Source organism: Sinohyriopsis cumingii, chromosome 4 (genome assembly GCF_028554795.1).
Source record: "Sinohyriopsis cumingii isolate HCF-2022 chromosome 4, ASM2855479v2, whole genome shotgun sequence".
Taxonomy (NCBI): Eukaryota; Metazoa; Mollusca; class Bivalvia; order Unionida; family Unionidae; genus Sinohyriopsis; species Sinohyriopsis cumingii.
Window position 1 is genome coordinate 56,381,886 of NC_142964.1, and position 25,379 is coordinate 56,407,264.

Consider the following 25,379-nt stretch of genomic DNA (forward strand, 5'->3'; position numbering starts at 1 on the left):
ACACTTTACAGAGAGAGTCTCTATGGAATTTGTCTAATTAATATTACTTTTTTGTCATTGGTGATTTTTTTTCTAGTTTATTATGCACGCGCTTTACTTAATTACGTCTTCATCAGGTCATGCTTCCTCTGCTGCTATATTAATTTATCCAAATATTTTATCAAGTCCAATACGATATCTTGTTCTAGGATCGTGCAAATTTATTGTTATAAACCCATGTGGAGTAGCTTGCGCTCGTGAAAAGAAATTTCTAAATTTAATTATATCCATGTCACCGCTGCACCAGGTTTGATGAATATTTCGCAACGTATGTGTATCAACTCCATTAAACACAACTAAAATATTACAGTTATCTCTGATCACTTTTGGTATTTGTGTGTATCGTTGAGTAACATAAATAACATCGGTGTTTTTATGTCTACCTCGAGAAAAAATCCTAGCTGGATTTGATTGTTTGTCCAGCATCACATCGTCGTATACAACTAAATTATTAATAAATCCGTCTATGGAATCTACTGATGGTGCTTCATCAATATTGGTTATAAACTCGATAACATCGTTATCCGCGTTTTCATTAAAATCCTTAAGTACATCATAACATCGTTGATCATCAACTGACGGGGCCACCAAATACAATTTATCCCATTTTAACCATCTCATTATAAGATTAAGTAACAACTGTGTCTTTCCACTTCCAGATGGTCCTATTATTATCATTCTGATGGAATTTGGTAACGCAGGATGGTGCTTCTTGACAGGTTCTCGTTTTCTTGTCGCTGAGAAATCAATTATATGCATGCTATATAAAATATCTATGGATTTATATTGTGTGAAGTGCAGGACGCGTACCCCGACGGATACACTAACAACTATTACCACAAAAAATAACAGATCAGCGGTTACGGGTAAGTGTACGCGGTGCGGTACAAAGAAATTTAAATTTATCTCTACTGACAAGTCAGCGCAGTCAGGTAAAAAGTCAAAACCAAAGTCAAGTAAAAAAAAAAAAAGCAACGCGGAGGTGATATTGCAGCAAAATCAACAAAATTACCGGGAACTCCGTGGGCGGAGAAAAACACCTACCAGGATATAATTATTGCGGTCCTGGTATTCGACTCGATATCAGGCTCGATATTCAGGATCAACCAAAACCAGGCGAGGAACCAATAAACGCTATTGATAAAGCATGTCATGCTCATGATGTTGCGTATAAAAGCAATGATCTGCAACATACGCATATTGCAGATGTGAAATTAATTCATGCGTTAAATTCCATAAAAAATAAAAATATCAAAGAATAACTAGCTAATTGGTTAGTAAAATCCGCGATGAAAGGTAAATTAGCGCTAGGGGCTGGTAATATATAAAATGGAATCGATTTATTATTCACCAGTTGGATACTGGAAAGGTAAAGCAGCAATTAGTAAACTTGCTGATGCCGTAGCGGTTAAACATTCTACTGCTAAAACGTGGTTATCCAAACAGGCAATATCGCAAATTTACCTACCGCCACCGACGTGGGAAAGCCTGCCAGTAGCTTCTCGTGGGTCGGTGGTTCTTCCCTGGGTTTTCCAGGGTTCTTCCTCCACCAATTATACTGGCCGCCATGCATAACCTATCTTGTGCTGAAAAATGGCGTTAAACCCTAGAACAACAACAACAACAACCTACCGCCACCGAAACAAATTCATTACGCGTATTTCGATGTTAGAGTTCCTAATGAAGTTCATCAAGCTGATATTCTGTTTTTACCACATGATACTGTACGTAGAAAAACGTACAAATACGCGCTGACCGTTGTTGATGTTGCAAGTAGATATAAGGAAGCAGAACCATTATTGACAAAGACAGCATCTGAAGTAGCCGATGCGTTTAAACGAATTTATCAACGAGGACCATTACGATGGCCAAATCTATTACAGGCTGATCCTGGCAAGGAATTTCTTGGTCCAGTATCATTGTTAATGAAACAACATAATACCAAAATACGACCAGGACATACTGAGATTCATCGTGATCAGGCAATTGTTGAACGATTTAATCGAACACTTGCTGAGCGGTTATTTGGATATCAATACGCGAAGGAATTTATTCAGGATACGAGATCTCGTGAATGGGTTGCAAGATTACCAAGTGTGATAGCTGCATTAAATAATGAGATTACTCGAACGACCAACATGAAACCTATTAATGCAATTACGAGCGCGCATATATCCGTACAACGACGTGATCTTTCAGCACAGCCAGTATTAGGTAATATCACTGTAAGGTATTTATATGAGCCCGGCGAACTCGAAGGTGGTAAAAAAAGAGCGACTGATCCTATTTGGAGTATTACCACACACAAGATATCCACCGTAACTAGATCCTCAGGTAGACCTGCAATCTACAGACTGGATTCAACCGCTCCTCAACGTGGATTTGTACGTGAACAGTTACAAGTAATTCCTAAGGACACACAATTACCACCAAAATCACTTAACTAGCGCCGCGACGTCGGTTACATTCAAGACAGGTCAACATGATATTTTCTCGTGTATGACCATGATTGTTATTTTTTCTATCTACGGTAAATTGTCTTGGACCATTTTTCAGATACTGCCATAATATTATACAATTACAACTTGCACAATGTTTATTCTGTCGTTGTTTCAGCTCAATGACAACGTCAGTGTCTAGATCAAATTCTCGATTATTTTTTTTATCACACAGTTTATAACCAGCTAGTTTTTTTCTTATTATATCACTTTGACATTCGTCAATATCATCATTGATTGACGAGTCCATGACGATTCGTCTCAAATGAGATATTTTTCTAACTCGAGACACTGCAAGATAAACTAGGTTCGACCATTCGATGTGATCATCAACGATCCAAACAACTGTATCAGTAATAGTTAATCCCTGAGATGAATGAATCGTCATCGCGTATCCAAGCGTCCACGGGGATTTATCAGCATGTACATCATCTTCAACAACATCAACATCAACTGCGACAATATCATTCAACACAAGATTCTGTTTCTCGGTCTGTCCTGGTATATCAACGTCAATATTTTGCCGTCGCGTATCTGCTGGTCGATGACATAACGGAACTGGCAACGTTGGAAACTTTTCTCGTTGTAACTGAAACAACTCCCGTTGAAGTGTATCACGAACGATCTTTCTACTTGCAACTATTAAATCGTTTGGTCTCCACGCGCGCAAAAAGTCTTTCATGGGTGTTTCTGAAATTATCTCACGCATTACTTCACACTGAATTTTATTCGGTTGTAGTCTGATTAATTTTTTTAATTCCTTCAACGTTGCATCAAGTGCTCTATAATCATCAGATACTTCTTCGTAGTGGTCAACGAAACTTTTTAGCCAATCATGTGGAGATGGTCCAGCTACGGGTGGTGGTTGACCGTGATCGCCTCACATTATCACGGCAGTATTTCTTGTTAATAACCAATCAAGAAACGTTTTTAATGTTTCTAGCGGTACAGAGCATATTTCATCCCATATTATGATCCTTGGAATGCATTTCTCGCCCATCCTTAAAGATGTCCATGTATCACCCTTCCATCGAAAGAAGCTGTGATAAGTACATGACTGTACTTCTCGTTGTTTCATTTCTCGCGCGAGTCTATGTGTTGGTGTTAGCACAATCATATCTGAATTCTGAAATAATTCGAGTGGTTTTCCCGGAACCGCCAGGTCCGTTTAGATAAACCGTTTTGTGTCTAGTTATTGGATCGTATACTGATGGTAACAACGAAGTTGTCGACGATATCTGATTATTTCTGCCTGATTTTATCACGTAAATATCTGTAACCGCAACAGCAGCGGATTAGGAATAATCGAGCATATATTCCTTTTTTATTCTCCACGAACCCCACGATGCATAAGTGCCTATGTTTAATCTTTCTAACAATATTGAATACTTTTTACTTATATAAAACGAATCAGTAGCAACTCTGACAGTGAGTGTAGAAACTTTATTTGTCATCGATAATAGGTTTATTGAAACGTACGCGAGCATCGATGATCTTAAATGAGTATACTGCGGTGACTCACCGTCCATGTAGCTCACAATTGCACCTAATTTAGTTCCATTTGACAAGAAAGCTATTTCTCGGCTTATAAACGTGTTTTTCTTCGTTGTATCAGCAATTATAAAATCTAACTCAGCATCATCCATAATCAATCTTGTACAATGTCGTCTGTGATCATATGCTGCTCCTTGGGTAAACTTGCCGATTATTTTTCTACCAAGATCTTTTGTAATCTTGTTCTCGTAATCGGTTTCATCAGAATGCTCCTTTTGTTGTGGTAACCAAACTTTGGTTTGTTTCCGGTATGATATAATTGCTTCACTTACAATCAACCGTGTTAGCATCGCACAATCATGCAGATACCGTAATAGTACTACTGGTGCCCACATATTTTCTGAAAAATGTTTTCCAAACCAAACATAACAAATTGGATGAAGTCCTTTAGATATTTCGAATGACTCAATACAAGCAAATCCAGTTAGGTCAAGATCCGGTAATGGTCCACTTATCGATACTCGTGTCATCTCGTGCGTCGGATGACCGAATCGCTCAAAGTACACAGAACAATCTCCGTATCCAAGAAAACTTCCGGGATAACACGCGACCATATCAACTGAAATAACATCTTTATGATCGCATTTAGTATTCCATAGTCCGCCGTGTCCATATTCGACACAACTCGATATTATGTCATTGAGAAAATCAGACCGAGTTGGCTTCCACGAATTTTTCTTTCTAGCAAAATGAGCCGCAACTGACGGAACAGTAAAACAGTTGCTCAATAGTTCGTCAGTGTCATTAGTATATTGCAGTGCAAGATTTTTCATTTTCTCGTGAAGAAGATCTGTTCCATAAATAACGCCATTTGGTCTTACAACCTGATCAAATTTATTCTTTTCTTTCATATCTGATTCGTCGTTAGAACTCTGAAATAACCATACTGACACAGGATCGCTTTTACTTATTTCGTTAATAAAATCAAACATACCTCCATCAGAATTATCTCCGGGATAACATTTAACAGTTCGATCTCGTGGAAACACTGTTACTGCGTTAGTCCACGGGTGTGCGTTATGATCAATAATTTCGATCGAAGCTCCTTTTGATTTATATTTTGATTTATACAAAATCTCCCCTGTTGTCGTCGCTAAGGTTATTGGAAATTTTAATATTTTTCCTCACCCAGCGACATCTTTGATAGACGCACCGGTTCTTTTAACCATTTATCCCTACGTGTTTATTATTTTACGTCTTTTATCCGTTAGACCGTTTCCACAGGCCGCGTTTGTAAAATGTTCTGTTACTCGCTCGGCTACACAGTTTATTTTTTAAAATTTCATTGGCGCCAGTTTATCAACGTTGAGTTTTTCATTTATAACATAGATTCCATAAATAACCGCGGTCACAGGATATGCTCGTTCATAATACGGTTTGTCAATACCGGTCAATAGACCTGGTTTGGAATCTTTACTTAGTACGACAGTTTTTTTTATCACCGTGGACAGGATCATATTTGTCACGGATAATCCAATCATCTGTTTCTGTCAACACGAAAAATTTTATTCTGAAAAGATGCTTTCCATTATCAAGGTATTTAATGATAGTTGTCGCTCGTTTGTCATTCATCGTAGCGTTAATGATATCTTTGTTAAGTATAATCTTGAACGTTGACCAGACATGAGATGCACCATCTGCTTGAAATTATTTCTTAGCGTCGTGAATTTTATTAATCAAACTTTTATTTTTCGGATCAACCAGATCTTTCATCGGTAGGCCAGGAGATATTCTGTCGAGATTAAATGTATCCACGCTCGGGGGCTTTATTCGGAATAATCTATCGAATTCGTTCATATTATATTTCAAACAAGTAATTAAATTAAAATATTATGTATACAATGTCTCAATGCAAATGGCTCATGGTGGGTTCATTGACTCGTTGTAATAAATCCTGTAAAAAGGAATTCTGCGGACAACACATGCAGTGTGTTCACCGTGGAAGCTTAGGACCAATACCATGTCTGCGATGTGGTGCTGGAGTGCGTGGAAAAACATAGTTGTGTGCGTGTTGTGGTGGTAAACGATACAGAGAGCTTTAAAGATATTATGACAAAAAAAAAAATGATGTCAGTGACGAAGCTATAAAATCCGTGGAGGATTATCTAAGTTTTCAGACAAATTATGATTTAAACAAATAATATTATTGTATAAAGGAGCAAAATATGAACCACGAGTTTATAAAGCATCCTACAATAACAAACTACGAATCAAATATTGATGGTATGATCAGAAATTGTCAGAAAAAAGTACCAATTGGCTATATTAATAATCATGGTTATCTATTGTTTACTGCTGGAAAGAAAACTTATCTCTGTCGTCGTTTCACATACGAGTGTCACAATGGGTTGATCAAAGACGGTCTTGTGATCGATCACATTAACGGCGTGAAAACCGACAATAGTTTATCGAATCTTCGAGCAGTTACACAGAGCGAGAATAATGCACGTGGTAATACTGGAAGATGTAAAACAGTTGTAAGGAGGGCGGTGAAGTCTACAAACATAGAAACTGGCGAAGAAATTATATTTCAATCAATGAACGTGGCTTCGAAATACTTTGATATCTGCATGCCTTCAGTACGTTTTGTCGCGGACAATATATACAAATCCACTTTCTCAAAAAAATATAAGCAGAAAACCACCTTCCAATATTGTTAATGAGATAAACTATCATCATTATCAAGTAATTACCTCGAATTATATTCATTAACCATTTATTATTTTGGATCGCAGCATATCCCCCTTATACTACTGATTTTTCGATTATGTTAAAGGGAGATTACTTCTGTAATATATAGCTTTCTTTGCAAATTTCTGATTTTTATGGTCGTAATTAGTCAATTAATCATCCACGTCGTAATTATTATCAATAATTATACCAAAGAAAGATAATTGTGGTTTCTAACTTACAAAATAGGAGAATAAACGTATTTTACATCGTACAATATAGCGGAGCTATTTTTAGATCTGTTACGAGAAATCGAGGCACGCTGTTTTAATGCAGATATTTACAATCTGTTATAATACAGAAATATTAAACATATTTGTAGGTAAAAACGTTTGATGGTGCTGTGGTAGTATGTAAATAGGCACAAACACGCCGTTAGTGCAAGATATTTACAATCTGTTACGGGAAATCAAGGCAGAAACACGCTGCTCATTTACATATTCAGAAACCGCTGTTTTAATACAGAAATTTAAAAATATATTCAGAAACCGCTGTTTTAATGTAGAAATATTTAAACCGATCTGTAGCTATATAATAACCTTTGAAACGTATAGTGTTATAAGATTTGATAGTTCACTTGGTAACGGATCTGGCCGTGATGCTCACGCTCCCAGGATCGAATCCCATGACTGACAACCGTCGGTGGTTACGCATATTAGCGATTTTTATAATTGATTGGGGCACCGCCAGCCCCTCTACGCATAACAGAACCCTACAACCACGTTACTGGTGGTTGATACACGTTTTGTATCCTGAACTTGCTAAAAGACTCGGATAGAGGTTCATAGGGATTGTATATGTTGTGCTGTCCTTAATTAAGATTTCATTCATTGTATCTATTCCCTGAACTTGCTAAAAGACTCGAATAGAGGTTCATAGGGGATTGTCATTCATTGTATATATTCATCATAGATGTTGTGCCCCTTTCCTGAACTTGCTAAAAGACTCGAATAGAAGTTCATAAGGGATATTGTTTTTTCTTTTAAATATATATATGCTAAATAATGAACCATGAAATTATCAATGATGTAATTGCTGCTATCAAAAAATTAGAAAAAATCAGTATTAATATATCTGATGAACTGAATCCTGAAAAGATTATTTTTGATTTTGAAATCTTTCAAGAACGTAAAAATGATGGTGTTTTTACACTGTCGTCTGAATACAAGTTTATAAAACGAATTCAGGCGGCGATGTTCCGGTCACTAGCTGCAGTAAAAGATGATCAGGTCAAGGAATTCGTTCCTCTCTCTGCCGCAGTAGAAAAAATTAGATTAGAATTATCCCACGAGTACGAGGCAAAAAAACATAATTAGAACTCGTATAAAACAATTGAGAAAAATTATGTTAGCGAGTAACCTTGTTGGTGAAACGATCCAAAGTAACCTTGTTGGTGAAGTAGCACAAAATAATTCTGGTGAAAATGAAAATGAAAGTTTCGGTGACTGGGGTCCCTGTCAACGCTGACCACGTGTAGATCTTTGATCTTAATATTTTATTTTATCATAGATCTTTGATCTTAATATTTTATTTTCTGAAATATATATTTATTGAAATATTTTATTTTTTCTGAAATATTATATATTCTGAGATATTATATATTTTGAAATATTATATATTCTGAGATATTATATATTCTGAAATATTTTATATATTCTGAGATATTATATATTCTGAGATATTATATATTCTGAAATATTATATATTCTGAAATAATATCTGTTCTGAAATATTATATATTCTGAGATATTATATATTCTGAAATATTATATATTCTGAAATATTATAGATTCTGAAATATTATTTATTCTGAAATATTATATATTCTGAAACATTTTATATTTTCTGAAATTGATGGGCTAGTTGGTACTTAGAATCATGCAAACCAATCAATTTTGTAATTTTGATGGGCTAGTTGGTACTCAGAATCATGCAAAATGATCAAATTTTCAGAAAAAAATAAAATATTTCTGATAAAATAAAATATTTCTGATAAAATAAAATATTTCAGAATAATAATAAAATACTTTTTGTAGTATTTTTTGCAAGCTGATTGATTTTTTTAATTTTGAATACCTAAATACATATCAGAATTAACAAAATGATCGATTTGTACGATTTTGAGTATCAATTTCAAAGTAAATAAAAATTATTCAGAATAAATATATAATATTTCAGAATAAATATATAATATTTCAGAATAAATACAATATTAAGATCAAAGATCTATGATAAAATACAATATTAAGATCAAAGATCTATAGATCTATAATAAAATACAATATTAAGATCAAAGATCTATGATAAAATACAATATTTCTGATAAATCTACGATAAAAGTCTTTAAGACTTTACATACAGATTGACAATAAATTCCTCTCCCCGTAGGTCAATTAAGTGTCCTATGTGGTCTGTGAGTTTAAAATTTATTCGTGTTAACATAGTATTATGTGTGCGTAGATAAACAGGATTAGTTGGTTCCTGCACGATCAAATCCCCTGGGGGAACTTGTGGTGTGAACGTGTATAAAATGTATCCTTGTTGAGCCTGATTTGATTTTCCAAGATTTATTTGATAGCTGCCATCGATTACGTCACAAGCTAGATTAACCGCGATTGTCGATGTTATATTAACGATTCCCGGAGATACATGTCTGCTGCCGCCGTGTGGATCATTATTATATCTAAGAACAGTTGCTGGTGGAGTTATTTTTTCCACGCATCGATTATTTTAGGAAAGAACTCATCAGTGATTTCGCTGGTGGATTTTCTTAACTCAACTACACTGTACCCGGGAAATTTAAAATTTGGTATATCGGCTTTTGTTAATTTATATTTATCTAACCATTCTTTTGTATGAGATCCTTCAGGAAATTTTAAACTAACCATCGCTTGAACTATTCGGTTGTTAAAATATTCCATATCTGATACAAGTTGATTTAATATTTCCACACGAGTGATGATTTTTTTTACGTGATGACGCTGATATGTCAAAAATATGTTCGTTAAAATATTGATTTAGTTGATCTAGTTGTTTTTTACATTCTTGATTGATTTCCTGAAAATATTCAATAATATGCCTTCGATGAAAAACTAAAGTAGTTATTTCCCCGGGATTTTTAAAAGACCATGCCTCAATATCACCGGCAGTGACAAATATGCTAAACAGTGATTTACTTTTTAAATTACGTAGTCGTTCCCGGTATGATGGATTAATTTCATGATATGATTGCCTATCCGTGACATAATCAGACTTTTTCGGTTCTGGTGGTATCGGTGTTATCGGTGATGATATTTCAGGCCAACCTAGCACGGATCTTATCGTGGACTGATAAATATCAACGACGTAATCAGGCGAGTTTATTTCAATTGCAGAAGATAGCGTTGGTTCATGAACGTTAATCGATATTTTTGATTCTTTTCCTGTTATTGATTTTATTCTACGCGCAAATTCATCATTGATTTGTTCGATCTCATAACTACCAGTTGGTATCTCAACAACGTTCCAGTCAGGTGTTCCATCTGGTTTGTTTTTATTTGCAAATACAAGCGAATTATTTGCTGGTGTACCATTAAATGATTTCGATCTGATATTTGGCCAACTATGGTATACTCGTAATTGCGCTAGTGCAATTTATTATACTGGAATTGCAGTTGGAAAATTGATGTTAAATTCAGGATTAATATAGCTTACCGAGATCATCGTGGTCTTGTGCGGGGTAGTGTTCGTCACGATCTGCTGGAGTAATTCCGTCATTATTAATATTCGTACCTTCAACAGCGCTGTTATATATTTTAATCATTTCTGAAAACTCAAAATCAGATATAATTCCATCATTAAGACTCGCTGATAACAACGAAGATAACTTCGAGTATGCGACCGTCGCCGTATATAATCTTATCATGTAATCGGATAATTTTTCATTCGTGCAAGTACATAATTTTTTTGCAATGATATTGAGCACACCTGCAATCGTTGTTGCTGCTGGGATACAAATAGTCACAGCTACTGGTGCCATCATTATCATTGCTGATAATAACACACCGGTTCCAGCAACAACAGCGGATACTGAATAAACGATTACGTCGACGATAACTAGTCGTCGCCGATATTTCTTTACTTTTACTGTATATTGTTCGACTCGATCTTTTAAGTTCGTTTGCCATTCACACGCTTGATTATACCTAAATTTCTGAACGTCGATATAGGTACTCATTATATTTTATGCAGTAACCAATTGAGGTGTTTCAGCTACAAATTCCAAACACCACCAGAAAGATGTTGCGGTTAATTTCTTATCAGCTCTTCCAGAATAAATATTTCCTCGTTTCCGCTATTTAATATAACAGATACAACCCCGGAAAACTTATCAGTTGAATGACGCCATGGATACGTTGTAAATATGTCAAATTTTGCAGCACTGAACACAGACAACCTGTATACGCCAGTGACTGTTGCGGTATATTTGATGGTTTTATTTTGCAGCGACCATGTTGCGAATCCAGATGATACTGTGCATACGATGTTGGTAATATGCCCGGGAGTTATTCCGGCTGGGATTTTAATCAGACTAATTTTATTAACGATCTCAGGAATCCCCGCTACGACATCTTCGAGTGCTTTTTTAGTTGTGTCGATGTTCGTCTTGATATCAGCGAGATTTATGTCAACGGAGTGCGGAGTGCCGAAGAATTTATCCATGGATTCATCGTTTTTTTGAAAATTTCTTCGAAATCTTCCAAAAGCGCCCACGTGAACGTCATACTCGGCCCGCAACGTGGATAATTTACCATCTACGGTGCCATAGTTGACGTCAAGGTATTTTTTTCTGTTGCGGCATCTTCGTCGGATGTTGGATCTCTTAGCACTGTTATCTTATTTCCGTTCATGCTGAGTTCTCCCGTCATTATGTCACCGGTATTTTTCACGCGATTAGCAACACTTGCTGTAATTTGATCTCTGATGGTTGTAAACGATATACTTGAATCCCTGATTCTACCGCCGTTGGTAAACACAGGGATATTATCCGTGACCGAACCAAGTACTCGTCGAATTATATCATTCCATTTAATATTGCTGGTTTTTAGTCTACCATGTTGATCCTGAAAAATAACAACCTCATCTGGGTCAACTCCAACCAGGTTCATAATATCACTAAGATCATCTTTAGTCGCGTACTTCGACAGATCAACGTCGCCGGACTTTTTCTTAACGCGTGAAGAAGATCTTCCGTAAATATCAACCATTATAATTTAAGATCTGTTTAAAACGCTTTACGCGCAACGAAGCGGTTGCTTGTATAATCATGCACGACTTTATGTGGCGGTTTGGATGATTTTGATATAGCGTTAAGTACATTAATTACTTCACGGCCGCATATTGGCGGATCTGTCATTGTTTGTGTGGGTAGCGTTGAATACCAAACTTGCGCGTGAAGTGGCGCGACATGCTTGATAAATTCGACAGGTGGAGCTAACCCGTATGAATCAAAATAAACGATTCCGCGTGGATCAACCGCGTATGATACCCAATGAGTACCGGGTCCTGAATTCGAGTCAAGATTAATAATACCTGTTTCAACACTGTTTGGTTGTTTCGGTAATTGATCTCGCATAAAAGCACCCCTGAAGGTTTTTATTTTTAATCGTTTAGCAGCATCAAGTAAATCAAAATTTGATGCTGGAGCATCTAACGAAGTGATCCTGGAAGCCTCAGACCTCTTCCCCAACGAGATCCTGGCAATCTTAAGCCGCGTCCCTTTTTTATGTCCATTTCCTGTTGCTTTCTTTAGAGCCATTCCAGCAGCTGTTCCAACAGCACCTAACGCGGCTGCATTTGCTACGGCTGGAGCGGCAGCAGCTATTAACGCTGGAATAGCCGCGAGAAGTGGAAAAATACCACCTGTTTTAATTGAGTCTTTAATCGCACCCGCAGAGAGATTAACTTTGACTCCTGTTTTTGATTGTTTAGCGCCGTTGAAATGTTTAAGTTGACGTTCTGAGAATGATAATTTATTTTGACCACCCGTGATCTGATCTCGCTTTAGTGATACTTTCATGCCGCAGTTTTTTGTTGAATTTGAATGAAGGTTTTTAATCTGACCAGGAGTCAGATTGACACTAACGTGATGATATGGCATTTTATGATAACACTTGCCACGCTCCAAATAATGATTTAAGATTTTCCACTGGTACATCAAGGACCCTCATTCGACCACTACCACCTTCAAGTAACATGGCTTTATCGCTGAGTATAACCGCGATTGCTCTTTAATTAACATCACATGTATTTAATTCTGCTTAAGATGTACATCAACGACAGATTGATTTGATAGATCAAGATGCTCCAGTGAAAAATAATAAATCGGATACAAGGTTCTGAAATCATGTTGTGATATTTGCAACCCAGTATGTACATTTTGATCATGTCCCATGAATGACATCAAACGATAATATACACGTCCTATATGATTTTGTGTATAATTTAGTTGTATATTCTCTGTTGGTTCTTGTTGTCCGTTTATCCGTAAGGAAATATTTGTGTTACCTAGTTGGTCAAATATCATATGAGAGTGAACTTGACTATTTAAACGATCACGGTTCTGAAACGCAATAAAAATATGCCGTGGTGCAGAAACACCTTGTTGTGATGCTATATGCCATGTAAACTGACCGTTAACGTTAGTTTGCATACTATCCGTGGTTGTTGTTAACCATGACAACAAGGATTTACCACCAGTGTCTATGAAAGAAATCAATTTTTGTTCTTCTGCGATCGTTGCAGTTATTACCGGCATCCACAGTGAAAGTTTTGATAATACTACTTTACCATCATCACCAATAGGTCTCCACAGAGCACCGTTATCATCACCCTTTCTTACAAGAACAACCGTGTGTCTAGCTCCAAAAATAACCTTTTCAACATTCCTGCAAAATCCAAAAATATGCGATAGTGGAATTGTACATGAAAAACTTCTATTGGCTCCTAGCAACATATTTCTACGCGCTGCAAATCCCAAGTTGAAATTTTCATTAGAACCATGAACTACTGGCCACACTTCAGCATCAGCGGTATTGGCAAAATTTCTTGGTCGTCTTATATTATACGGATCGTTTTCAGGGTGATTAGAATTATCTTTCGCAAACATCATTGTGGGACCTGCTGATCTTGTATAATCATCATAATATCTCGCTAATCCTATTATTGTTGTAGCAACGTCGACATCATTCTCAATCGATTCAATATTTTTTCCATCAATCATGTATGTGGCGTTACTAAATAATGCCATGATCCCGTTGTTGACAAAACCAACTTTTACTGGATCTAAGTAATCAGTATTATCCGTTTTTACAATTGTACCTTCTACCTTAATAAAAGCCTCAGCGGGTAGAAAATATCTACTTGTGTCATGAACTTGCAGTTCAATTCTTCCACGTTGATCTGGTGTTCGTGCGTCATAAGAATAAAACTGATAATCACGTACAGATTCATCTTTAAGAACAGGTGCTTCCATGTCAAATGCTGTGTCGGATACGCGCTTGAACATTTTATTGTAATTATTTTCGTCTAACACGTTGATTACCGCGTTCGTAAAGTTCCACTTCGTGAAGTTCCACTTCCTGATATCAAACTTGAGATATTATTTCCCTATTCACCGAGTCCCCGATCGGCTAACGCTGCTAGTTTTTGATTTGCAGCTTGATTTATTATTTTACTGACATCTGCGGGCATAATATCAGTACTTGGCAATTTTACTGGTTGTCGTTTTCGCCTTATTAATCGTGCTAGTCTATCTTTGATCGCCGAAAGCGCCTTACCAGCAACATTGACAATTGCACCAGGAGCTTTTTCACGAACAATATCAATAGCTTTCATCGATAATTGTTTTGCAATAGGCGCTGCTTTTGGGGCTAACCTTGTAAATAATCCCTGAATAACATCACCAAGTCCATCTCCGTAAATAACTCTATAGATTGGTAAACGCGAGTTTACCGCTCTGACCGATACGGAATTACGATGATTATTGTGTACTATCATGTTATCTTATTTACCATTTATCTAATCGCGGTGACTAATCATCAACGAGCTCATCAATAAGTTCCCGGTAAGCACTGATATCCATGATGCCGCCGCGAAATAATCGCTGGCAAATATAAGCTGCTTCATTGGTTATTTCTGGTGAGTTACTTCCGGCACGTTTTCCCCCTATGAGAACTTCTAACCGTGATACGTCATTGAGGATATTATCAGGACAAACAAAATTATTTTCTCCTGATGCAGTCAGAAAACCACTTCCTACAGCGCTCGGAGGATCATCATCATCCTTTCCTGCCAACATCTGTTCTCTTTCTTCTGTTGTTTTCTTAAATAGTCTTAAGGGTGATTTTTTTTTCTTTACTTTTTCAAGTAGCTTCTCAGACCTCTCAAGTTCCGACATCAACCTTTGCTGCGGTGAAAAAGACTGTTGTTGTTCTGTTTGTCGCAGAGGTGGAGGAAGTTGATATGAAGGTTCCTGCTGGGAGAGTTGTTCTTGTTCTAGTTGTTTCAGTCTCTGTCTATAAAGTCTTTTTACTTCTCTACTAAGACTTTCGTATTCTGGACCTCTAGCTTGTTTTTTGTTGTAATATACGCGATATATCCATCTAATAAGATTATCATCACTTACTTTTTCATGTTCGGGTTTTAAAATATAAGATTTATTAAATATACCAAATAATACTGCTTCGGGTAGTTTTTCAATTTTAGTATTTCTAATATCTTCGGCAAACCTTTCGTTAAATTTTGCAATCAATTCTACGTTTTGTTTTCTACTGATTTGGGTTCAGATGCAAGTTCTTTTCTCACGTCGGCGACTTCAGTACGAAGTTTTTCAATACTTTCAAGTATTTCTTCATCGACGGGTGGAGGTTGAGCTGCAGCTATATCGGTTGGAAGATCTCGTAAAATCTTTTTTGTTTGTTTGGTTCTTCTTGCTATTTTTTCAGTCTGCGCTGCAGTTTGTTCTAATACTGGAAAAATACCTTTTTTCCTCTTCTCGTCATCCTCAATATCTCCCCATATAGTTTTTTCAACAGCCGCTGAAGCTTTTTCAGTAGCTGTAGTGACGGGTTTAAATAGTTTTTTAGTGTCTTCTTCGTACTCAACTTGTGATTGTTGCTGCTCTTGTAGGTTTTTTCTAAATGAGTCTCTGACAGGAAGAAATTTTTTGATTGCTTCTAATCGTTCTCGTGCTATTCCTGCAGTATAAGATTCCGGATGTACCATTTTATTATAACATAATGATTTAATTAATATAGCAGCAGAGGAGGCATGACCTCGCGAAGACGTAATTAAGTAAAGCGCGTGCATAATAAACTAGAAAAAAATCACCAACGACAATAAAGTAATATTAATTAGATAAATTCCATAAAGACTCTCTCAGTAAAGTGTCGACGCTTTTTTAAATCTGTCGACGCTTTTTCATTTTTAGATAATTTGTAGGAAGGCTTTTTTTCGACATTTGGACGTTTTTCGACTATTGGTCTGTTCGCCTCCTCTGCTGCTTATGTATATATATATATATGTTTCAACTTAGGGACCTTCCCCACCCCCACCCCCCGGTCCCTGGAAAGCAGCCTTTCTTAAACAACAGTTTCAGAATCGAACTCTGTTGGTCAGATTCGTAACCGGGGGGAGGGACTCAAGTTACTAATGGTATGGAAAAATAGGAACAAGTCTGGAAATGAGTGAAAACAAAATAAGAGAATATATAGGTTTGGCTGGCCAGGATTGGTTGATAATGAAAGATATATTTTAGTAAAAAGTATCTTCTAAGAGCTTCTCCTAGTTGTAGCTGAAAAATAGACACATTGTTTTTTTATATAATGGAATTTCGATTCCTATAACAGTCTTGAATCTGGAACACTTTTATTACTGAAATTAGCACCAGACTCTTTGGTGCGGAATTGAAATCACGTTTTAAACACATGAATGTTCAGAAAATGGCGCGGCTTGTATCCATTTCTCTAAACAGATGCTGTCATCCAGGATGCATCTTTACTGATAAATATAGATTTGATCATGAGCAATCTGAAATTTATAGTTATTTAATTTTTAATAGGCTTACTATGGGAACTGAATAAGTACCGTGAGTCCTTTGACCCCTTGATTGACCACTCGATATAATTTGTTTTATCCACTGTGGATGAAATAAGGGCTAATCGGTCCAGGCATGTTCGGATAATAAGATCTCAGTCACAGAAAATTCTAAATTTATCATCCAACCAGGGCCGGTTTAACCTCAAGATGGGGGGTGGGGAGGGGCAAAAACGAAGTACACTGTCAGACTGTTACCATTTAAATATGTGGACAAAATAATGAAAATTAATAAATTATGCAGATGCATGATCTCCACGAAGCATGATACTACATATCTAATTATCACCTACATGTATGTATTCAATTGCTGTTAAAATGTCACCAAATAAATAATTGGAAAGTTTCAAAAAGGGTAAAAATTCCGCCCGAAAAAGCACTTTATTTTCCCATCCCTCCCAAAAGGATAGAAGAATGACGAGCTTACGTAAATATACCTTCCCCCTTCACAAATCCCATACATTCAACAATATGGAGATGAATCTACAATCAAATATAACGTATAGCTCTTTTGAAAACAGTGTCACTACATTGACGTGTTACTATCCAAGAAGACCACAATATGTACTTGGTTTCACAGCAATCAAGTACAAATTGTAACAGAATTTGAATTCACAAAATTTTATCATACACTGCATCCAGCTGCAAGTCAAAATGGGCAATAGCTCCTATAAAAGTCACAAGAAAGAAAGATTTTCAACACAATGACTATAATATGCACCAAATTTCGCAATAATCCACTAAAAACTGCAAGACAAACTGCGGGACTAGTTGTGCTAATACGACTGTGTGATACGATGCATTAAGCGGATAGAAAGCAAGAGGCTGTCGAAGGGTCTGACACTACTGGCCGAGGTAAATCAATAACGAAATGGAGAAGAGTAAAGGACCAAGAATAAAGCCTTGAAGAAATCCGCTTTCAACGTATTGAAAGAATCTAACGTAGGACACAGAAACATACTGTTGCTTCCTATTAGGTAAGAATCAACACAAACGAGCGAATTATCATAGATTTTGTATGCCTTGAGCTTCTTCATCAATATTGCATGGCCTAATAAATCAAACGCCATTCAAGAATCTAACTACATTGCCACAATTATGTCTCCATCATCTATAGCTGCAAGGCACTTATCATACGTAATTTGTGAGGGCAGTCTATGAATGATTATCTCTGAAACCTGACTGTGAGTTAGGTAGAAAATTATATTTCTTTAAACATCAGCGAAGATGAACGGCATTGTGTTTTTCAAAAGTGTTATATAAGGCTGGCAATATTGATTTGGGGCGATACTTTTCTACGAATAATCTATCACCTTGTTTAACGAAAAAGGCCATTTTCAGAGTTGTAGAAGAGATTCATGTATCATAACTTGTATTTATCAAGACCTCAAGCCAAGAGGCAACAACCTGAGTTGAAAGGCCTTTGATCATTTCGCTCAAATTGGGTAAAATTTTCACGAGAAGCATTAATAAAGTTGCTAATAGTTACTTTATTTTTAATTCTTCTATTTTTGACAACTTCGTTTGATGACGGATCCTCAAATGTTTTAGAAAACAAACTAACTGTACGTCAGAGTGCTCTCTGCCATTTTTATAAACATTTGTCTAGATAAAACTTGAAATTATAAATATCACGCATGTGTTTAAAAGCAACAGACGCAGGGCCATAAGATAAGCTAAAACTCTAGTGGACGATAATGGTAGTCTTGGACACATTATTAACATACTGTGTGTCTCAGCAGTAATTTAGAAAAAGTCGAGACTAGCAAAGGCAGACCTTTTGTCGGTCTGTCAAATCCCGGCGAGTAGATGGGTTTGTCCGTCTGGATGAAGAGATATCCAGTATTGTAACTGATCAACATTTTGATCGTGTCCTCTCCACTGGACCTTGCAAGTCGTGATTTGACCACCAAGTTAACAAATCCAGGCTTAACTGTATTTTCATAATCCAGTCCCAAGTCTTCTCTTGTGACCTGCATATTCACAAGTTGTGGGATTCCTGGAATTAAAAATAAAGATGGATTGAAGAGCTTTCTATTTCAAAATGAAAATAACGATGCCAGTATATGCATTTAAGCTTCAAAATCCGATTGTATTTATTCCTCAGTTCTTTTCACATCACGTGTGTTTTGTGGAACGAGATGTCTTATAGTGTCTTCGTGCACCTGATGTCTTACCTGTGTGCATGGGTTGATGTACTCCACCTATCCGACTTGCAAAATGTATAGCACAAAATCTAAACCTTGTTGACGTCGCCTGTGCCTCCATTGCTGCCAGACAGTTACAATCGATGTCACACCGTGTTTATGTAAGTTAGTAAAACATATGCATATAGGTCATGTTGAATATAATGATTCATGTTGTCAAGACTAAATATATCCGTTACCTACCAATCCAAGATCAGTGAACAAATTTGTTGAGCACGTTAATGTTTATGTCGCTTGCCCAGAACGTAAATAAAATACGAAGGAAACATTTGATTTGTATACTGACTCATGAAAATGTAGAGTTCAGGCAAACATAAATTTGTGTTGCAATTTGCAGAATAATAAGATCACAGTGAATGAGCAGAATCGACAACCTCACTCCAAGACAGTGGCATAGGAGGTCAGATTGCAAAACCCGTCATATATATATATAGTTTGCTTGATAATACTAGACAGAATTAATATTTAATACAAGTAATGCTATCATACAGGTTAGAGAATTTTAAAAAATTATCAAACCTGTATAGAGGAGGGAGTCAAACATGACACGCTTTCTACAGATGGTTACCCCAAGGGCAACACAGTTAAATGAATTTGCCACCCAACATCCAAATATGGCAGAAATGGATTTTATGATGATAACAAGTTTTCTCAGCACTGTTTTGTACGGTTTAATAAATCTTCAGGAAGAACCATCATGACTGCTAAGGGTTGAAGATCTAAGTCACAGAAGCAGTGTGTGGTACAGTACTGAACAGTAAAAAGAAAAGTACAATCATCTGCTTGACGCTAAAGATAACCAAATCATCGACGATGCTAAAACAAAGCGCGAAATAGACAAAAATAGCTGTGGAATACATTCAAAATTACCGTGGAAATACACTCCAAACGCGTGCTCGGTAACGGTCTTTCCTCCAGTAAGCTTTATATTACACACACACACTGTCGCAATATGAGCAGTTAGTAACATTATCTCAGCATGCAGCGTATGATATGCATCCGTTGTAGACAATATAAGAATACAAGGCCAGGTTTCACCTACTTTTTAATTTCGATATTCTCCACCAAACATGTTGCAAATATTTACTTCATTGTAAAAGTAAAGTTAGATTTGGACTGCAGTTTATGAAAATCATAACTGGATGTCTTTTCATTTTTTAAATTTGCTATCGTGTGCATATTTCTTGGTCCATTTATAAAAGTAAGAACTTTCCATGATTTGTATTTGATATCCAATCATATTTCTTCTCTCAAGCTGTACTAGGCTCCATACTAATGCTGATTTTGGAGGGTAGGGTGTGTGTATTTTTTTAGCATTGAAGAAGCAGCGTGTTTACAGAAAGAGACGGAAGGAAATGTCATCTAGGGTAAATTCATGTTGCTGAACAACGTTGTGAAAAAACAAAATGCTACGACTGTCCAACTCTGAGCAATATTTTAAAAACGCATCCAGAAAGTTAATTTTCCTTTGTATCATTTAAACCCAGAGTTAGCTTCGACTCTCCATGATGTAGCATTATTTTTCATGGATTTTTACGCTGGCAGAATGTCTTCAAACAAGTTGGCCGTTACGTATTTTTCTTTGTTTTTCCTTTCTTTGGGTTGCCTTCATAAGAATTATTATTTACTTTACCTGCTCCAAATGGAGAACTTTGGACCGATGGCCTTGAGGATGTTTGCATATTTTATTAACGGGTTTTGGATCCATACAGCCTTTCCGAATAGCGTTAGGATGAATACAGCCTTTCTGGACGGCTTTAGGATACATACAATCTTTATGAGGAGCTTTAGGATCCATACAGCCTTTCCGAACAGCGTTAGGATGCATACAGCCTTTCCGAACAGCGTTAGGATGCATATAGACTTTCTGAACGGCTTTATGATGAATACAGCCTTTCTGGACGGCTTTAGGATACAAACAACCTTTATGAGGAGCTTTAGGATCCATACAGCCTTTCCGAACAGCGTTAGGATGAATACAGCCTTTCAGAACAGCGTTAGGATGCATATAGCCTTTCTGAACGGCTTTATGATGAATACAGCATTTCCTGACGGCTTTAGGATGCATACAACCTTTCTGAACACCTTTAGAATACATACAAAATTGATGTTAATTGTTCGCACAAGGTAGTATTGTTTTTAATTTTTTTTTTTTTTTTTTTGCGGGGGGGGGGGGTCTATTATTATTATTACTACTACTACTAAGTCAAGATTCATTCAAACTGTCATACTTCCATTGGCAAAAGCCGCACCGACAGATCTCTCCCCAAGCCTTATGTGAAGTGTCGAATTTTGAATTACAGAAATTTTAAAGTTGAATGCATTTAGCAATTCAAGTCTTATCACAGATGAGCCAGAGAAGTCTTTGTGAAAGGTCACTTTGAACTTTCGTTGTTCATCTCCCCCATGTCAGTGTAAATTTCAAAGGAACAATATTTCCGACCCAGTGAAAATGACCGGGGTATCTTAAAACGGTCTTTAGAAGTAAACATTGAGCTACCAACCTTAACCGCTTAGGAGGAACCTATGTCCACTTATCATATTTTCAAAGGGAAAATTGTCACGTACTGTCGTACACAGATTCTGAGCTGTCTAAATCTGATGAAAGAAATTATTTCTTTGGGAAAGATTAGGGACCCTTGCCTACGATTGGGTATAATAAATTAGGGCGTACACTTTAGAGCAATCTGACTTTAAAGTGACAACCCTAGTGTAAATTCTTTAGTCTGGAAACTTCCTAGAAGAGGAAACTTTGTCTCGACCCCGTGGAAGCCTAAGATTGGTGCTTTCCTCGTGAAACAAGAAAGGGACCAGTGGGTCGTCGTGTAAAAGGAAAGGCATGTTTAGTGCTAGGACGCACACGTCCTGAGTGAAAATACAGCGACGAGGAACAGCTTTCGGAGTGAAGGACGACACAGTCCGAAGACAGGAGTACGGGAAAGAAAGAAAGAAGGACGAGGTCAGAGTAAAAGGACCACGAAGTCCATGAAGGGGCAGAATCTAGTGTTTGGAAGGATGAACTAGGAGACGTTGATATACGGTCAAAGTGAATGAAGGTGATGCAATCAAACGTGGATATTGCGCTCTTTCACCTCTCGTTATCATGAAGTAATATATCCAAATTGGACACAGCTATTAAATTCTACCGTTTTAATTTGTCCAGATTAACTTTTTTATTTTCTTGTCAAAGGGAGCTCGTATTGTCCTGTTTCTCCCCAGTATTCTCGCTCATTTCTCTGTTGAAATTCCATTCTTCTTTCACTCCCGCCGGGCTATAATATTATAGAATGTAGAGACCAAAAATTTAAGTGATGGCACGAGGAAAGAATAGCTGGAAATACGAAAGTAACCCAGTTGTAAAAAGTAGGCCATATTATCATACTCTTATGATGTTTGAACTTCTATTACTGAGATGCTTCCAATCGAGTGAGGTGAAATGGGCTCCAGTATTACTGAGACGCTTCCAAGAAAGTGAGTTGAAATGGGCTCCAGTATTACTGAGGCGCTTCCAAGAAAGTGAGGTGAAATGGGCTCCAGTATTACTGAGATGCTTCCAAGCGAGTGAGTTGAAATGGGCTCCAGTATTACTGAGGCGCTTCCAAGAAAGTGAGGTGAAATGGGCTCCAGTATTACTGAGATGCTTCCAAGCGAGTGAGTTGAAATGGGCTCCAGTATTACTGAGATGCTTCCAAGCGAGTGAGGTGAAATGGGCTCCAGTATTACTGAGATGCTTGCAAGCGAGCGAGGTGAAATGGGCTCCAGTATTACTGAGATGCTTCCAAGCGAGTGGGGTGAAATGGGCTTCAGTATTACTGCGGTATAAGAGACTCTTAGTTGAAAATACAAACTTCACTATATCGTGAAAATAATGTCAAACCGATCTACCTTTCATATGGCTGAGTTACGTTTGAGGAGATGCAACTGCACACCAATATTTGTCAGTTTAAATAAAATAGGTTTCACGATATTCAGGGCTTTATTTCTGTTGGACTGCATTCATAAATATGACCCAACTGTGAAAGGGGTGTGAACTTTGAACTGCCATCTCGTATCCCCGAGCGGTAACATTGCTATAGCAAGTATAAAAATAAATAAGTCTCCGAATAAAAGAGTTCCAAGATTCTTTTAAAAAGTTAACATTAACATAAATGTTGACAGTGAATATGTCATACAGTAATGAACACAGCAAATTTGCTACGTCTCGTATTATTATTATTATTATGTAGTTGTTGTTGCTGCTGCTGCTCGTTACGAAAGTCAAATTTTCAGGAATATTTCAATCAACTGACAACTAAAATAACGACGCTTTTCTACAAAATAAAGTCATAATATTTTAGTCAGACTTTACATACTCTGATGTATTTTCTCTAACAAATTAAAATTCTCACAAAAGAAATGGACCTATTTTCAAGTTTCGTTGGCCTACGTTTCAGTTGCCTGGAAAGCGATGAATGCCGGGAATGCCGAAATCGGGTTAATTTGAAATCCTTTAACGAAACGAATAAAAATATATTATGCTTATTGGAACTGTAAGCAACGGTTCGTTTCGTTCAAGAAACCTATCCCCAACATGTACCTACTTGAACTTACTTCGGCATACCTCGATTACTGTAGCATTGCAACAAATTTAAATGTATGTCAACAGATAGTGAAAATGCGTCCATTTGCTAGTATCATATTTTCATTCCGCCAGGATAAAGACAGCACAGTAAGTATATTAATTGCATATAAATGGTGGAAGAGTGTCGATATAGGTTGCCAAGTGTGTTTGATGTTCCTGAAACCTTGATTACTCATTCCGATGTCAACAACAACGGAACATGCTATACAAGGCCTTTATTTGGAATCTAAGACTCAGCACCTAAACAAAATCAACATGTGCTATGTAGGACATGTAGGACTAGTGTGTATCATGCACACGATAACAAACAGTGTAGATGTGCAAATTGCGTGATGCCCCGCAGATCGAGGTCAAAGTTGTTTCTTGTACTGACAGTAGTATAAGGGGTGAGATTAGCGACAATGGGAATTAGCATTAAAAACACCCCCTGGGTAAGATTAGCGACAATGGAAATTTAACATGGGCAAAAAACCCTGGGTAAGATTAGCGACAATGGAATTTAACATTGGAGAAAGGAAAAAAAAGGAAATATTGATTTTAGCGACAAAGGCTTTCGAACAATGGAAAAAAAAATATCGATTCTAGGAACAAAGGCAATTGAACATGGGGAATAGAGTTTGGGTCTGTCTAGGGACAAGGGGAATTGAACATGGGAATAGAGTTTGGGTTTGTCTAGGGACAAAGGGGAATTGAACATGTTAGAAAAAAAAACTACTTTAGGGACAAGGGGAATTGAACATGGGATTTTTTTTTTAAAAAAAAAATTTATAAAGGGGTAGGCAATCGAAAGGCTATCTCTTTTCGAGAAATGTGGGTGGCCCTGAAAAGGGCCTTTGGATTTATGTTAATATTAATATTAACATAGACGACATCTGTCACATCTTCTTCTTCTTAAACTCCTTCTAACTGCAGGTCCATACACAAGTACCCTCTTGAGGCATCCTTGTCTTTCTATGTAAACTCTTCTCATCCATAGACTAGTATCTGTCCTATCAACAACAGTCCACTTGGACCGGACATACATGAGCATGTCCGTCCTAAACATCATTGAAGACACAAGGCTGGATGATTCAACTGTGGTCCACATCGTGAGGCGACGAGAACAGGTGAATCAATGCAGTGAACTGCGCTTATTTATAGGTAGAGGAAGGATTGAAACGGATTGAGTTCATTCACCAATCCGAACACGCGTTACAAAATTCAGTCAGTCCGCATCCAATCCGAAGAGAGCAGTCTGTGACGTCATGTGGTCTATATAGATTCGCTAGCGCCTGTGCGCTGTCAATCTATGCGACAGTGATTCAGCATGACGGAAACTCAGAAAACGATCCATTGGGGTGCGCCCAAGGGAACCCGGACTTACTTTCAGAAGAGGTACATTGGGATTTTATGGATTTTCTTACCTCGCAAGAATTTGTTCCGGAACCTTCGTCTCATTCTTCATTACCGCAAGTGGAGAATTTTAGACAGAGACAGAAAGAAGAATTGAAGAAATTTATGCAACGACAAAAGGAAGCGGAACAAGCTTTTCTCCTACAGCAACAGCAACAAGACGAGGTAAGAAAAAAACAAGAAGAAGAAGAAGTAGCAGCAAAG

General features: G+C 37.1%; 1 protein-coding gene across 1 annotated transcript in view; it reads right to left on the reverse strand.

Annotated features, from left to right (window-relative positions):
• LOC149801207 (complement C3-like) overlaps positions 1 to 25,379 on the reverse strand; it is a 333,137-nt gene that overhangs the window by 264,804 nt on the left and 42,954 nt on the right. The window contains exon 3 of the mRNA XM_089955246.1: positions 18,733 to 18,954. Coding sequence (XP_089811372.1) covers positions 18,733 to 18,954 — 222 coding nt within the window. The remainder of the gene's footprint in view (positions 1 to 18,732; positions 18,955 to 25,379) is intronic.